The sequence below is a fragment of the Pongo abelii genome, chromosome 15 (genome assembly GCF_028885655.2).
Source record: "Pongo abelii isolate AG06213 chromosome 15, NHGRI_mPonAbe1-v2.0_pri, whole genome shotgun sequence".
Taxonomy (NCBI): Eukaryota; Metazoa; Chordata; class Mammalia; order Primates; family Hominidae; genus Pongo; species Pongo abelii.
The window spans coordinates 36,248,619-36,265,265 of NC_072000.2; the positions used below are offsets into that span (position 1 = coordinate 36,248,619).

Consider the following 16,647-nt stretch of genomic DNA (forward strand, 5'->3'; position numbering starts at 1 on the left):
GCAGTGGCAAAAAGTAAGTGCAGCCATGTTTTGACTATAAAATAACAAACATTTAATTTTTCATAGGTAATATATAGTTTGGATTGATCAGAAGTATGAGGCTTCCCATACATTGCCATATTGTATTTTATTTTATTCAACCAGATACCTGTAACTAAAAGAGGACAGTACAAGAAATGGTGAACAGCCTTGGGGAAACCTGATATTGTCACTTTCTGTTATATTGGCTGCTGAAACTTTATTGTATCTTATGCCTCTAGTCAGATGAAATGATTCATCATTCTGGACTCATCTTTTAATAATGACTTACAATTATAATAACTTATAATTCTTATCTTTATACTTCAAGGCTTGATCTGCATATCTCTATCTCCTTCATTTCTAGGTTCTTTTGATCATTGTTTCAGTATTCTGAACTTTAAAAAGATCCATTTTCTCTGCTAAGAAAAGGAGAGTTCAGACTCACCACTGACCACCCAGGATGACTCAGGCTACACTTCATTCTCTAGTAACATGTTCAGTTGCCCTTTGGGGCCAGAGGCCATGCTTTATATTCCCTAAATCTCTATTGCCCAGCACAGTGTATAGAGTGGGCACAGTGAGTGAATGAATGAATACATGATTTCACAATTTATGATTGATTTACTTCTTTAATCCAAAATTATATTCTACCTGGAACTGTATCATTTCAAACTTCTATCAAATATTCTTAATACCAAGTACAGTGCTGTGCAGACCTTCTCAATAAATGTTTAGTGAGAGCAAAACATATATATTTTGGAGACTTATCATGGAGACACCAAAATTTGGTCACACAATATTTCAAAATCCATGCTTGCTCCAATTAGTCAAGAAATGAATTTTTGCCCCCCAAATTAACCATTGATTCAATAGATTGGTTACTGTGATTACTCTCCACTGGACCTCCTATGGTTGGAATGCCTTATGAGATTCCAGAGATGGAAAAATCTTTGGAAAGCCATCTGTGTTTCTTGAAATATTTAAATGGAAACCTTCCCCTTCAGAGTGTTATCGTTCAATAGATATCCACAATTCCTGCAAACATCTATTGAACAACTTGTATGTGACATGAATTGGAGATAAATGTAAAACTGGCAATTTTTCAAATTACTTATAATTTGGTAGCCAAGGATAGAAATAAAGCGGCATATAGTAAGATAAATTTTACAATAGAAGCAGATACACGGAGCGGAGAGGGGGGAGTAATTAATTCCACATAAAGCATTAGGGAAGGCACCCTGGAAGAAATGGCTCTGAGTTAGATTTCAACTATGACAGCAGTTTTTGTCTTTTGGAGAACTATCATGAGTGAAAAATGCCTGATTGTGCTTGATGTATTTGTTTATAAGCCAGTGTCCTATTATAGGGAATAAACTTTTAAAAAGCAAAGATCTGAAAGACATTTAACTCCTCATTGCAGCACCTGAATCTCCCACTATGTTCTTTGTTGTGTGATATCTGAGAAACAGAGCTGAATCAAACCCTACTATATTAATGGATTTATATATGTGCACATAAGGCTAATATATTTTATGCTGCCAATTTTTTATGGTTTCATAAATAGTGCTATCACTAACATTTCTAAGAAATGAAGTAAAGAGCTTATATGTGCTAGCAGAAATTCAGTATATTTTATAGAACACTGCTACTCTTGCTATAGCCTACAGGATGTGACTTTTCATAAAAACCTAATGAATTTCTAGATTTGTCAGCTGTTTCCAAACAGATGCACTCAGCTAATCTAATGGAAACATTTTGAGCCCAGATCCCAAATATCAATAGCTTTTAGTGTTGCAAATTAGTTTGTCTATTGGGTAAATTGGGCTGTGTGGTTCTTGATAAAAAGTAGCAAGTAATTTTATATGGATGTTTTATGTGTAAGTGCCTTGCCAGGGTTTGATGTTCATATTTTTCCTTGCAGAGTTTTAAGTTGAATGTAGACAGTCATTGTGCTCTCAAGGAAGCTGTGGAGGAGGAAGGACACCAACTTCTTGAGCTTATTGCATCTCACAAAGCAGGTAAATCCTCCTGAAATATTGCAAGTCTTTACGTCTCCAGACTATTAAGAATGAAGAAGCATTGCTGTAAATTACTGCATACATTCACTTCCTTATGTATTATTAATATTTACATTATCAGATTGACCTTCAAGATTTATAAATGTTTCATATACTGCATACAATGCTGTGATACTTATAAGATGAAATGCTGCCTCCAAATGGTCTGTTCATTTTATTTTGGGCTTGCTGTTCTCCTGAGTTTCAATTGAAATTATATTCTTGAAAACTTCACATTGACATGCTTTTTGATGTAGGTGCTCTGGAAATAACATTAAGATAATGAATGAGAACTGTATATATAGTTATAATGCATACGCATTAGGGTATTTATAGATATCATTACAGATATAAGGCAAGCAGTCTAAATTATTTCCCTGCCGCTTCACACACATGAACATTTTGCATGTTCTTTGCTGGTCTTTGCATTAGCAGAGTTTTTGGACTTCAACCAATTCTAACCCCAGTATTAATATATTTATAAGGAACAGATTATAAATAAAAAATAGTCTTGTCATTTGGATATACTTATCCTGATAATAGAAGACTGTAAGACAGGATACTTACAATTTGGCTCTAGGTTTGAGCTTAGCACAGCTAAATAGGAAAAAGATAGTATTAATTGGATTTGCTAATGTTAAAGACTGCCGTCTTAATTCTGGCCTATTTACTGTATTTCTCATTGAATTAACTTTACCTATTTCCATAGATATTTTTTATCATTATAAAGTCTCTACACAGATACACACAGAACCTTTTATTTGGAATGTGAAACTGTAATGTTATTAATTTTTATACATTGTGATTTTTGTTCCTCGTGTATTTTTTTAAGTCAATATACTGAGTCTAAATCAGTTTCCAAGCCAGTCATCTATGTGGTTATCACATTTTTGTGTCCTTATACCTCATGTTAAGAATTGCCTGTCTCTATTCTGAGTGACAAATGCTGATATGGCAGGTGATGGTAATGGTCATTTAAAAATATTTATATTGTTTAAAATAGCCATCTAATTTACTAAATAAAAATAATGAGTAAAGATTCATTCAGGCCCACAACTTCTGCTTTCCCTTCCTTTTGGAGAAGGACTGAAGGACATGCTGCGGATGATTGCAAGTCAATGGAAGGAGCTGCAGAGGCAAATCAAACGGCAGCACAGCTGGATTCTCAGGGCTCTGGATACCATCAAAGCCGAGATACTGGCTACTGATGTGTCTGTGGAGGATGAGGAAGGGACTGGAAGCCCCAAGGTAAGTGGCTTGAAGTTTGCCTTATTTCCTCTTATTTCTGTCTTCTTTTGAACTAGGCACCACTGAAGTTTTCTTTCCAACCCTAAGGCTTTTTGTTTCTACTGGGTAAACTTTATATATCTCTCTCTATGTATAAACAAAATGAAATAGCTTAGTTTAAAACAATAAAGCCTTCAACTTCCAAGTTTTCCAGGAAGAGGTCTTTTTTTGAAAAGTGACAGGGTAGGTGGGGGACAGTACTTTAGGGGTGAGAGAAAGGGGGACATAAAACATTTAGTAAACAAAACATAAAGCATCTTTAACATGAATAATCAGAATGGTTTTAAATTGTTTTGTTGCAACTATAAATCACTATAATCAGTGCAATCACTCAGCTCTGACATCCATTAGCCGCTTGGTTACAGCAAATTAACAAAGAAGAGAGAAAGTGATTCATTATCTCATTCCTGTTAATGACTATCAGATGCATTGCCTAATTAGGGGATGGCCATTGTAGTGGGAAGAAGGTCATATGCTTTGCTACAAATCTTTTTGCTCCGAGTGTAAGTTCTCCATAATGGTACATGCACCGAATACAACAAGTACTTTAAAAATGAGTATTGACGTGTTTTGGTTATTCATTTTAGATGTCCAAAACAACCCATAAAACATATGCAATTGAACTTTAAATGAGGCACCTTTTAATACAGACTGGCACTGTTCTAAAGGTATCTTTGGACTCATAATGTGGAAAATAATGTTATTAATTTGATATTTTCATGTAATCACTCCTTTCTTTTGCATCTGCTCCTTTGTGGAAGTAAACACAGAAAACTAGCCTCATAATAAATCCAGAATAAAACTTATTGTAACATGGGGGAAACATATTTAAGAGTTCATGGTTTTTATTCCTGGCTTGGACAAAGTAAGTAAATCATCATCAATTCACATTTATTCAGCATCCATGTAGATTGGCGTTGTGCTAAATGTATACACAGCAAGTTAAACAAACACTTTGCCCTCTTAGACTCACATTTTTAAATGCAGGCAGAGGAGAAACCCATCCAGCTCTGCAATGTTGAGACCCATGCAGCCAGTGAAAAGCTCAGACAATTTACGGCTTTTGAATCTCAAACAACGCCTTTAACTTATTTGTTGGAAACAGGATAGAATGATGAGCTCAGTTTCACTTAAAGAAGGCTCCATGAAGAAGGTCGCATTTCAGGAAATACTTGAAGGAAGGAGGAGAGGTGGCTTGGCACATGAGCACATATTTTAGGAAGTGATGTGATGAAAGGATCAAAGCTGAAACTAATAATATGGAATGGAGAGTGTATTCAGCACATTTCCCAGGGCAGACTTGGAGCTATTTTAAGGAGTAGGCTGTAGGGAGTAGTTCACTGGGCTAATGCTTTGGCTGTGTGTGGAAGTGGGGAGGGGAAAGATGATAAGAAATGACACAGTTAAAAACTTGTTGTAGGAGGCTGAGGCAGGAGGATCACTTGAGGTCAGGAGTTTGAGACCAGCCTGGGCAACATAGCAAGACCTTATCTCTGCAAAAAGTAAAAGATGAGCCAGGCATGGTGGCATGCACCTACAGTCCTAGTTACCCAGGAGGCTGAGGCAGGAGGATTGCTTGAGCCCAGGAGTTTGAGGCTGCAGGGAGCTAGGATCACACCACTGCACTCCAACCTGGGCAACAGAGAGAGATCCTGTCTCTAAAAAACAAGTCAAAAATCTTAATTTTAGCTGGGTATGGTGACAAGTGCCTATAATCTGAGCTACTCAGGAGGCTGAGTTGGGAAAATCACTTTAAAAAAGCTTCATTGTATTTTGTTTATTTAAGAAGAATACACTGAGTGCCTACTTTTTAAAAGCTATCCTGTATTGGCTACATTTTACATGCCAGATGCTATTCTATAGCACTTCTGTATTATGTCATTTAATTATCATGACAAATTTTTAAGTGGTTCTATTTTAATCCCCGATGGAGAAAAGGGGGGCAAAGAGAGGTTAGGTAACTTCCTTAAGGTCACACAGCTGCTAAGTAGCAGAGCTGGGAGCCCTTTGATCGCAGAGCCCATGTTCATCACCACCTAGCCTACTGCCTTTCACTGGCACTGCTCAGGGCCACGTGTGGGACCAGGCATTAGAGATGAACCACTGGCTTCCATGCCTGTCTCATGAAGCTTGTGGTGAAGTGTGAGAAACAGATTTTAATAACCCATGCCTTTACAGATTGTGATGTGCCGTGAAAGGAAAGAAAAGGGAGTCACAAGAGGTTGGGCCAGGAGAAGTGACTTAGATTAGGGCATCAGGGAGGGATTGTCATTCTGTGAACAGGCCAGTGTTGTTAGAAAGGGAGAAGTGTGCAAGGGAAGCTGGGCGCCCTGTTGTTGGACAAGGGGAGGCTTTTGGAGTAAGAAGATAAATGACATCATTGCATTGCACTATAAAAACCTCTTACTGGCTGTGGTATGGGACATGAGTGGGTGGGGTGGGATGAGTGGGGCTAGGGTGGGAGTATGCCAAAGTGGACTGCAGAGATGGCACAATGGCCTAAATTAATGAAAGAGCTATGTTGAAAATGAGTACATTCACCAGGGCCAGTTTGAAGTGGACACTTTGAAATCACCTTATTGTTTAGGGAGGCACTGAGATAGAATGAAGTTGATAACCCAGTGAGAAGGAGAAAGTATTATCAAAGGAGAAACATCATCAGCATTTCTCAAAAAGAGGACCTACCTACCCAGGCTCTTCCTCAGACCATACCAGAACCTCATGGGTGGGGCCCCAGAATCTGCATTCCAATAAGCTCTTGGAGAACCTCTGTAATAGGCACCAAGAAGACCCTTTTCCTGCAGGGACTACATGATCCTCACCCAACATGAGTAAGAGAATGTCTGTTGCATTGTTACTTATAATAGCAAACAATTGGCATCAACTGAAATGTTTAAAATAAGAATGGTTTGATTAAATTATGCTAAATTTCATTCTAATGAAATGTTATGGTTATATAACCATAAAAATAATGTTTTAGAAGAGAATTGGAAATATTGGAGGATACCTATGATATACAATTATATATTTTTGAATATCTTTGAATTTTCCAAACCTCTCAACGAGCAAGAATTATTATACATAAAAAAATAAGAAGACTTTTAAAAATATAAGAATTAAAAAGTGATAAGAGGTAAAAGAGGTGACAGTGAGCTAAGGGACTTGAGATATGCATTTAAATATCAAGAAGAAAAATAAATATATCTGGTTCTTGATGATTAAGGTGCCTTACTTCTTAAGAGAAAACCAGACAAAAACCCTCCACTTACATTATTCCAAAAGTGAAAATACCTTGAGTCATATCAGCTTACCAAGAATAACATTCGTGTTTTCCTTTTTAATAGTATTTCTATTCTAGAGCATTTTCATGTCACATTGTATGCACAGCATAGTGCATCTAAAAGCAGCTACAAGGAGAGGCTTTTGTAGTTATCTGCAGATGCAGAAGTTGAAGGAGGCTCTGAGAGTTTGAGATCTTGACATGATTGAGCCAGCAAAACCCCAGGCCTCTACCTCCCAACTACTTCTCTCTCCACAATCTTGGCTGAATTTTCTCTGGAAAAATGAACTCATCCATACTCAAGGATGAATGTGAAATCAATTTAAGACAAAGAAAATATATTTCTTAATTTAAGCTTAAGAAACTATGAAAAAATCAGAATGCTCATGCTTTCTATTTGTTTAACGTTTATAAACTGCTTCTTTTACTCCCTTGGACAAACACATATAATAATAATAGAAAGGCTCAGATTCTGAAGTCAGACTGCTTGAGTTCAGTGATTGGCACTTACTAGCTGTGTGTTCCTGGGAAAATTATTTAACTTCCCTGTGCCTCCGTTTTCTCATTTATAAAATAGAGGTAATGATAATATCCACCTCAAAGGGTTGTGATACAGATTTAAAAGAGTTGACATACCTAAAGTGCTTTAGAACAGCGCCCAGCACGTAGTAAATCCTAAGTAGGAGTAAATATACAAGACTTCATTTTCTTATTTTATTTTATTTACAGTTCTGGGTACATGTGCGGGACGTGCAAGTTTGTTACATAGGTAAACATGTGCCATAGTGATTTGCTGCACCTATCAACCCATCACCTAGGTATTAAGCCCAGCATGCATTAGCCTTTTTTCCTGATGCTCTCCCTTCACCTGTCCCCTCGCTGACAGGCCCCAGTGTGTGTTGTTTCCCTCCCTGGATCTATGTGTTCACATTGTTCAGCTCCCACTTATAAGTAAGAACATGCGGTGTTTGGTTTTCTGTTCCTGTGTTAGTTTGCTGAGGATAATGGACAAGCCTTCATTTTCTAGAGACAAATAAATAATTTTAATAAATTATAAATAATAAACAAATATTATAATGGATCTGATAAATTCTCTGATAGAGATAGGAACAAAGTGCTACGAATACACTGAGAAGGAAATAACTAACCCTACCTTGGGCTATCAAAGAACAATTTACAGGGAGGCAATCTTGTTTTAAATGAAGGGTAGACAGGATTTTTGCCAACGTGAAAATAATGGGCAGAGAAAATAGCATATACAAAGATAGAGAGGTGTAAAAACTGTGGTGTGGCTGGAACCTAGGACCTTGTTGCAGATGATGAGTAGGCCAGCCTGCCACAGACTGCACCAAGACATAACAATGTGACAAAAAATGATCCTTAATGATCAGTGATTTGACAATAATTCCTCCTATGTCTCTATTAATATAATCCAAGCCAGAGTGAGTTCTCTATACAGAATAAACCTAAACATACCAAGCCGAAAGTTTTATTGTCATATTGCAATAAATCGAGCAAGCTTAAATAGGTTACCCTGAAGTTCTCCATGACTAAAAGCTGGATTTGGCTTCTTAGCCATTATGTCAGTCCTCTTTCCATGACGTGACCTCGCACAGGACATGTACAAATTGTGCCATGAAATGCATCTCCAAGCACAGCAGTTATGATCATCTATTTCATCTTAGACCTAAAGAGGAACTAAAATTAAAACATGATAAAAAATAACTCCAGAATTCATCTTAGGTTTACTTCAGAAGCTACTGGGAGCTTGAGAAGCATAATAGAAAATCTAAGGAATATATCTAGGGGGTATTTTTCTTTTTTACCTTGTTTGAGAGACTGCAGAAAGGACTTGGTTTTAGAAATCTTGTAAAGAAGGAGGATAGGAGGAAATTCAAAGACTCTGGGAAACTTCTCCCCTAGGACTCGGCAGCATACCTTATTTGTTGTATTTCATTTTTTAAAAAAGTGTTTTCCCAGGACTGTGAGATCTTTTATACATGGAAATAGAGAATAGAATTCACCAGTTCTAGAAACAGAGCTTCAGCACTCACATCTAAGAATTGAAAATATGCTTATAATTATATATTTTTACTTTAAGATAGATTGGTGAAAGTTTATCGCCTTAGATTAGGCTTTCAGTATGTTCAATTTTTTAATGGTCTACAGCTGGAGAGATTTCAAAACATAGTGAATAACACCTAACAAAAGCTACATTTTTTTGACCTTTCAAGGCAAAAAACAAAAATTCTGAAAGCAAGAAAGCATCTTTAAATTTTATACATTGCCCCCTTTAAAATGTTCTTATCTTCTCTTTACTTTTCACTTATAAAGCATGCATTATTACAGGTGTCTTATAATGGAGACCAGGATTTCCCCATATGACTTATCCAACTTTACATCACTGAAAGCATGCAACAACAGTTCCTTCACCCTTTTTAAAGAAACAGATAAGTTTCCAGAACAAAGAATATTTGAAGATTTTATTGTAAATTCAGAAAACTTTACAGCTACTATGAGGATGACCTAGCCTGAGTCCCAACTAACGTCTTCATTTCTTTAGTGAAAGGAGACAGAGAGTTAGCTGGTTTGAACTCTAGGATTGTGCTCATTTTATCTGTCTTCTTTGAGGCTCTTAGATTGAAGTCATCTTCCTTTGGAAATGGATATCAGACTATGAAGGTCATCAATGTTATCTGTTCAACAATAACAGAACAGTAAGCTTAAGGATATTCCTGATATATGTTTTCTCAGCCCTATGAATGAAAGTGTTAGATATTGGCTGAGAATTTACATCTATGTGGCCTTTGACTTGGGTATGTTGCTTACAATGTACCCAATTGACCTTTATTTAGATGTCAAGAGAGGGCAAGTCTAGTGTTAGCATGTGTTTTTGTTTGTTTATTTACCAGATGCCCAAGTCTTAACCCAGTATCTATGCTAATGAATTATGGGTAACTTTCTTTAACTGAAGGGGTATAAAGGAGTGGATCTGGGGAGCTTCTTGGCAAGATGTTTTCTCTATATTTTACGGTATGTCTTGGGTAAGAGTGCAACTGGCTAATATTTTCTTAGAATAGAACTTGATCCTGCTTCTTCCACAGCATTGGTGAGACAAAGTATTGGCCTTTTTTTCTTTTCTTTTCTGGCTCAGAAGCTTATGTAGTTAAGCATGTTCCTTAATATAAGATCTTCTGAAACAGCACTAATGCAATCAATGGGAATTGCATTTATGTGTCTTCAGTCCCGCATATACTGATGCACACATTTATAAGGAACTGCTTGAGACACTTTTCTGTCTTCCTCATGCAAACAAGAGCACAGGTATATGTTATCGAAAGAAACCAGAAATGATCTAGTAAGATTAAATTGTGCCTAAAGTAATGGAAAGAAAAACAACAGGCCAAGGCCTGGCCATTATTTATTGAGTGCTGACAGAGAACTCTGCACTCTGCCCAGTGCCAGGCCAGACATGAGAGAAGACATGCTTTTCTGCTTAGTGGTCTTATCATTTCAGTGTAAGCACATAGTGTAACATCTTGTCTAATGTATTTTGGGCTATCTTAGATCTAGAATAATAGATTACCTAAGATTCAGATCATCTTAATTAGGATGTTAGCAGATTGAAATGGAATGGGGTTCTTGATGCAAGCAAATGGGTAGTAAATACATTACCAATTCCACCTCTTCTGTGCAGAAATCTTTCTAAAAGCCAGTATCCGATCTGGTTCCTTTCCTGCAGAACTATATAAACATAGTCCTGATTTGCAGTACCTAGGGAGAACTCTTTTTTCTACTGTGGATTTTTCAATAGCCCCTTTTTTTCGTTATCAGAAGGGCAACTTTTCTTCAAAAGTATTTTTTGAAAGACAGAAACAAAAGTGAGTTACTTTTTTGAAGATCAGTGTGGTTACTAAGTTTGTGATAGAATCCAATAAAAAATAGTTTCTCTAATCTCCTTGAGGCACTTAAATTTGCATATTATAAGATGTATGGGTGGATCTAAGATGAGGAATTTTTTAATGGTCTGCCACTCTCTTGAGATGACTGAAAAAAATGGTTGGGAAAATAAAAATATACACTAGGTCAAAGGACAGCTAATGGTCATGGTCTGTATAGTGTATAAGAGCATAGCAGACCGAGAGCGGTGGCTCATGCCTGTATTCCCAGCACTTTGGGAGGCTGAGGCGGGTGGATCATGAGGTCAGGAGTTCAAGACAAGCCTGGCCAATATGGTGAAATCCCCTCTCTACTAAAAATATAAAAAATTAGCCAGGTGTCATGGCGTGTGCCTGTAGTCCCAGCTACTCAGGAGGCTGAGGCAGGAGAATCGCTTGAACCCGGGAGATGGAGGTTGCAGTGAGTTGAGATTGGGCCACTGCACTCCAGCCTGAGTGACAGAGCAAGAGTCTGTCTCAAAAAAAAAAAAAAAAAAAAAAAAAAGCATAGCTTATTTTGTTTTTCACACTATACTTCCATTGCTGGTGGCCTTGAGAATAGAAACATTTGGAATAGAAACATTTGGCTCAGCAAGAATCTGGGAGTAAAATTCTTTGGTGTCTCTAATCAACACAGGGAAAAGTTATTGACAGGAATAGGTAGCTTACTTTTCTCCTATTTAGTCCAAGAATGCCTAATCTCTGAATCTGCAATACCTAAGTTGAAAAGATGCTTGGTATTGTTTACAAACTTACAGTCTGTGGAAAGCAGCCATTTTTATTGGCAGATCTCACATTTTATACCTCAGTCTGATCAATTTTAAATATAATATAGAGTAAACACATTAGAAGCATTTTGTGCTATGTAGTGGAGGTGAAACATTTAAAAAATCTATTAATGTAAGTATTTAAGCACAAAAAAAGAAGGCAAAATACAGAATTGCTTCTAAAACACACCTTAAAACTAATAAGTGAATTCTCTGAAAGTGTGAAACAATTACCTCAGTGTATGACTTACACTTTTTCCTGGAATGTGTTGTTTCTGGCAGGGGAGCAGGCTGAGCTGGGGAGAGCCCTGCCTGCTAAAGGGATTACTCCGCTCTGGCTTTTGTGTTTATTGAGTTGCCTAGGCCTTCTTATTAAATGGAAGCTTTCAAATGTACACACACCTGCACTCAGCACCCTAAATACTCCAAATGCTTGTTTAACTTTTCTCACACCCAGAGTACCTCTCCCATCTAATGTAGTCAAATGGCATTGAGTTGTCCACATTTTGCTTGTTCTTTCTCTTTGGAATTCAGTTGGAATATAGCCATTTATGTGGTTGTGATGCTACCAGAGACAGAGTGTTTTTTAAGGTACTGTACTGCTCTTTGCCACCAGTACTCAGAGAACATTCCCAGTCTTAGCTCCCACTGTGCCTAAATGAAGGTTTATGTTTCTCAGGAAACATTAACTAGATTGGAGGTCCTGCCGGGCAGAGCTCAGGGACCATCTCACTGCAGGTTCCAGGCCATTTTGCATTGGATTGGGGCAGTGGCTTCTCATTTTTATACTCATTTGGCCTGCAGAGGCCAACATTTGTTTAGCATTGCCTCCTGCAGAGCTCAGCAAGGTTGTGGACCTCCCTGAGTGAGAAGAGGGAGAGGGAAAAAAGGAAGCCTAAATCAAGACACTAAGACAAAAGAAAAGAGAGACTAGAAAGAAGAGAGAGAAGGAACAGAGGAGACAGATTAAAGAAGGAAGCATGTGTCCAGTGAAACGTGGTAGAAGCTAAAAAACATTGCCTCAGCTGTCTTTAGAGGCATTGGTTCCACAGGCTGCCGAAGTCTGTTTCATGGACCTTAGTGTATTCATGAGGTCTCTCTCTCTGACACACACACACACACACATTCATTCCTTTCTCAGTCTCTGGAAATCAAAAGCAGAAAAACTTTCTTTACTTTTGACATCTTAGATATTATTGTGTAACCATTGTGTGTGGGTGTGTTTATATATCATATTCTATTAATGGGGTTAGCACTCACAACTGGCTTACTATAGTTTAGGTTCATGTAAAGCCTTTTACCTGGGTGTGCTTATTCATTCTTCCCAAGAATGCCAGGAGTCCTAACTCCTATTATTACTTTCCCTTTACTGACAAAAATACTTAGGTTCCAAATGGATTAGATAATCATTGAGAGAGTCTTCTTAGACACCTTCCATAACAAGGGAAAGGACAAACTTCTTAGCCCATCATTTGATTCTAGCTGCTTAGTTAAGATTTGTGTCAATGTTTTATTTCTTAATTCTTCTAGTTTACCCACCCTTTTCCAAATGTATTTTTCCTTTTCTTTGTTCTTTGCTCTTGCTCATGGCTTTTCTCATTCTCTCCATCTACACTGCTTTTATTCATCCTTAGAATAGATAAATATTTAAAATGTAACTACAACATGATGATGTAGCTCTGGACAGGATACCGTACCTCTCCTTGCTCACTGCCTAGCATTGGAGACAGATGTGCACAAATGTAGTTCTAAATTAAGGCAGACTGTGTGATAAATACAAGAGATATAGAAACTGGGAGAGGGAACATTATTTCAATCTGATGGGCTCTGGGAAGGCCTAAGAGAAGATAGATTTTGTGGAGGTCTCTAATGTTCAGCTAAATTGGTAATAGAAAGATGTTGGAAGGAGAGCATTCCTGACATAGGAAATAGCATGGTCAAAAGTATGGAAAAGGGAAAATATGAGGGACATCGAAAGTGAACAGTGAATAGTTTGGCTTTTTGAGCATACAGTATCCATGTGTTTATGAGCAAGAGATGAGGACTTAGTGAAAGATATATCCTGAAAAAGTTTGACCTATATACTGGACAGCTTTGGATATCAGGCTGAAGAGTTGTGTTTTACTGGTGTGCCCTGTGTGTTTTTAATGATTGAATTTGGTCATAGAAAGCAGATGGCAAAAGCAGGATGAAAGAGGAAGAACTGGAAGTTAAGACAATGAATTAGGAAACTACTACAATAATGAAAGGCAGGCCAAGGCAAAGCAGTGGCTGTGATAATATAAGGAAAAAAGTAAGAGTGATAGTCTGGAAGAAGAAATAATAGGATTTGGTATCTAGGGGATGGAGCCTGAGGGAAGGGTTAACGATGACTTAAAGGAATTGAGCATGAGCAGTTAGGATAATGGTATTACCATTAACTGAGGTTGGACACATTACGATAAGGAACAGCTTTGAAAGGGAAGATAATTAACTCTGTTTAGTACAGTGACCTTGATGCACAATTAATAAGAATATCTAGGTGTGTAACCTGGGTATAGATATTTTTGTAACCTCCCCAGGTGATTCTAAAGTACAGGAAAGTTTGAGAACAAAGATTTAGTAAGGAGGAGAAACCTGAAAATCAACTCTGTGTTCTTGTGTAACAGTTGAAAATGCAAGCCTGAAGCTCGGAGTAGAGGTCAATGTTAAGGATGTAGGTTTGGTAGTCCAAATAGAAATAATAGCTGTAACCTTGGAAGCTGATTTTAACAAGAGACTATTGTGTGAGAATAAAGTAGATGTGCAACAGAACTTTAAGGAAAGCCTAGGGTAATTGAGAGCCAGGATACCATACTAAAACTGGGGATTAAGTGAGAATCTACAACCTGAGGAGTGAAACTTTCAGGCCCTGCTGACCAGAATGCTGGCAGCCAGGGAATAGTATTATAGCAGGTCAAAGGAACTTTTCATGGAGCAAGAGTGAACTTAGCATGTTTATAGACTGAAGAATAGGACTAGTGAAAAAGGGACACTTGAAGAAGATAGTTTCATGGACAAGAAAGATGAATAGTCATTGCTACAATGATTCAGATGAGGAAAGGAAGTGAATCAGCGGAGCTGTGATTTTCAGGAAAGGAGGATACATCTTCTGAGTTAGGACAGAAAGAGGGAAGGAAGCCAAAGAATTTAGAATGAAGACAAACTCAATGAGATTAGTCAGTGGAGCAATTATTTGAACAGAGGGAGGGTTGAAGCTGAGGAGGGACTAGAGAACAGAGTAGGAGTCAAATCCTATCCTCTCAGAAGAGATTTCCTAAAATTTTCCAGTCCTGTGTGATCACTGTGCCCTCTAAACTTCTCATTTACTGTTTGTACCTTACATTTGGTGATTAATCTCACACAGCCTTGTAAAACACCATTTTCATTGTGGTTTTGAACTTCCGTTTATGTCTTTCATAATTAACTTTTCAGGTGATTACCATCCATCTGACCGCAAACTCCTTGGGGCAGCAACTACATCCTAAGCTTTGTTTTACTCACTTCACACGTTATTTGAGCTTTAAAATGTATTTTAGTTAATTTTGTTTGATTATAATAATATCATGTTTAGTTATAATATCCTTTTTAAAGCTAAAGACAGAACCCTACTTTATCGTCTCATCTTTCGTGATACTTTCTTTATCTTAGCTGTGTAAATCATGGCACAATCCCATCTTAACATCTGTTCTTCCTTTCTACACTTCTCTCCCATTTTCTTTGCCGCTTGTTTTTTTTTTGTAAATAATCTTTAAATCAACTTTTAGAAGAGCCATTTCACCTATTTTTTCCCAAATAACTAGGCATTTATACCTTAAAAATGTGATTTTATTATAGTGTGAATTTATTATTATATTCATACTTCCTTGAGGCAGGTCAAGTTGGTTAGTTATGTTAATAGATTGTTAGATTTTTAAAAATCTTTGTTTAAACAGCCTTGCTGAAAGGATATACTCTGAGTTGCTTCTTTGAAATACACTAAAACCATCTAATATGACTTGGTAGCTGACCAGCACACTGGTTGATGAAGTTTGTAGTCTTTGCTCCAAAGCTCTCTAACAAGATTAGGTGAGATTGAACTTGAGAAGGTAAAGGTCTCTAAATTGACATAAATTCAAAGGGCAGAACTAGATCATACCACTATTTGAATCGCTATCAAAGTCTAATTTCTGACATATTATATTTGGTCCATTGCAACTTGTGTACATACACATCCTTCTAGTAAATGATGAATGAGGTTTAGCTAACATAATGTAGTTTATACACTTCTAGACATTTGTAGGAACTATATGATTGGGGAGCTGTCTTCTTTGTAAAATGACCTGGATCGCTTTTCTGGAACACAGTCTCTCTGTTTTATACTAGACACAAACACAAACACTCAGGCATTTATTTCCCTGCTATCTTTCACTTGATACCTCTTGTATATACTCAAGCTATCATTAGATAGATGGATTAGATAATATGGAATTTCACTGGATAGTTTCATCTGGCTAAAACCATTCCTTTTTAAGGGAATTAGACTATTTCTAATGGGAATTTTTGGTCCAGTTTTGAGACTAGAAAATGATTAGTTAAGCTTCATCAACATATTTGAACTTCCAGTGTTTGAATCTTCTGAAGTTTATTCATAACTTGAGGGGCTATGCATTTTGAATTATGAGGAATTTTGGAAAACTCCTCTGTCTCATTTCTTTTCTTCTTTTCTGCTGCTCATCCCCAAAGCTTTCATTTCTTTTCTAGCTGAAAGTAAGGTAATAATAGTATGATATAAACTTGTGATTCTGATGCTAAGCGGGCTCAATAGCATCAGTGATAATGACTGTTGTAGGGTAATGCCAACCTGCTTACTGTGTTGGAATTTTCCTCCTTAAGACTTTGGAGGTTCTCTTACCTGGCCTGTTGTACACCCAGCAAGCACCTTCACACTGACCACCTTTTTTGATCACACATTGTTCCTCTTCTTAACGAACTCTTCTGAGAGGTGTATACACCTGTTTAAAATGGCAGCTTTCTGGGCACCACTACTCATTTTTGTTAATGAAGTTCTTGGGACACAATGTTTTTTTCTCTCAAGTCAATTAGACTAAATATGACTGAACAGAAAACAAAATGTATTTTTCGAAATTATCATCAAATAGTGCTGCTACTAATTTTGGTTGCATTTTAGAGTGAAATCATCTCATTTTCTAGTGAGAACTTTTTAACTATTACTATTAATCAGTAATTGAAAATTTCCCCTCATTTTTGGTGAAGGCTAAGAATTATTAACTGTATAA

At 37.1% G+C, this 16,647-nt stretch overlaps 1 protein-coding gene across 6 annotated transcripts in view; it reads left to right on the forward strand.

Annotated features, from left to right (window-relative positions):
- AKAP6 (A-kinase anchoring protein 6) overlaps positions 1-16,647 on the forward strand; it is a 626,630-nt gene that overhangs the window by 390,377 nt on the left and 219,606 nt on the right. For 5 of the 6 annotated variants that reach the window (XM_054529991.2, XM_054529992.2, XM_054529989.2 and 2 more), the window contains 2 exons: positions 1,943-2,039; positions 3,160-3,326. In XM_054529991.2, the coding sequence (XP_054385966.2) occupies positions 1,943-2,039; positions 3,160-3,326 (264 nt within the window). The remainder of the gene's footprint in view (positions 1-1,942; positions 2,040-3,159; positions 3,327-16,647) is intronic. The other variant, XM_024231972.3, reaches the window with a different exon arrangement.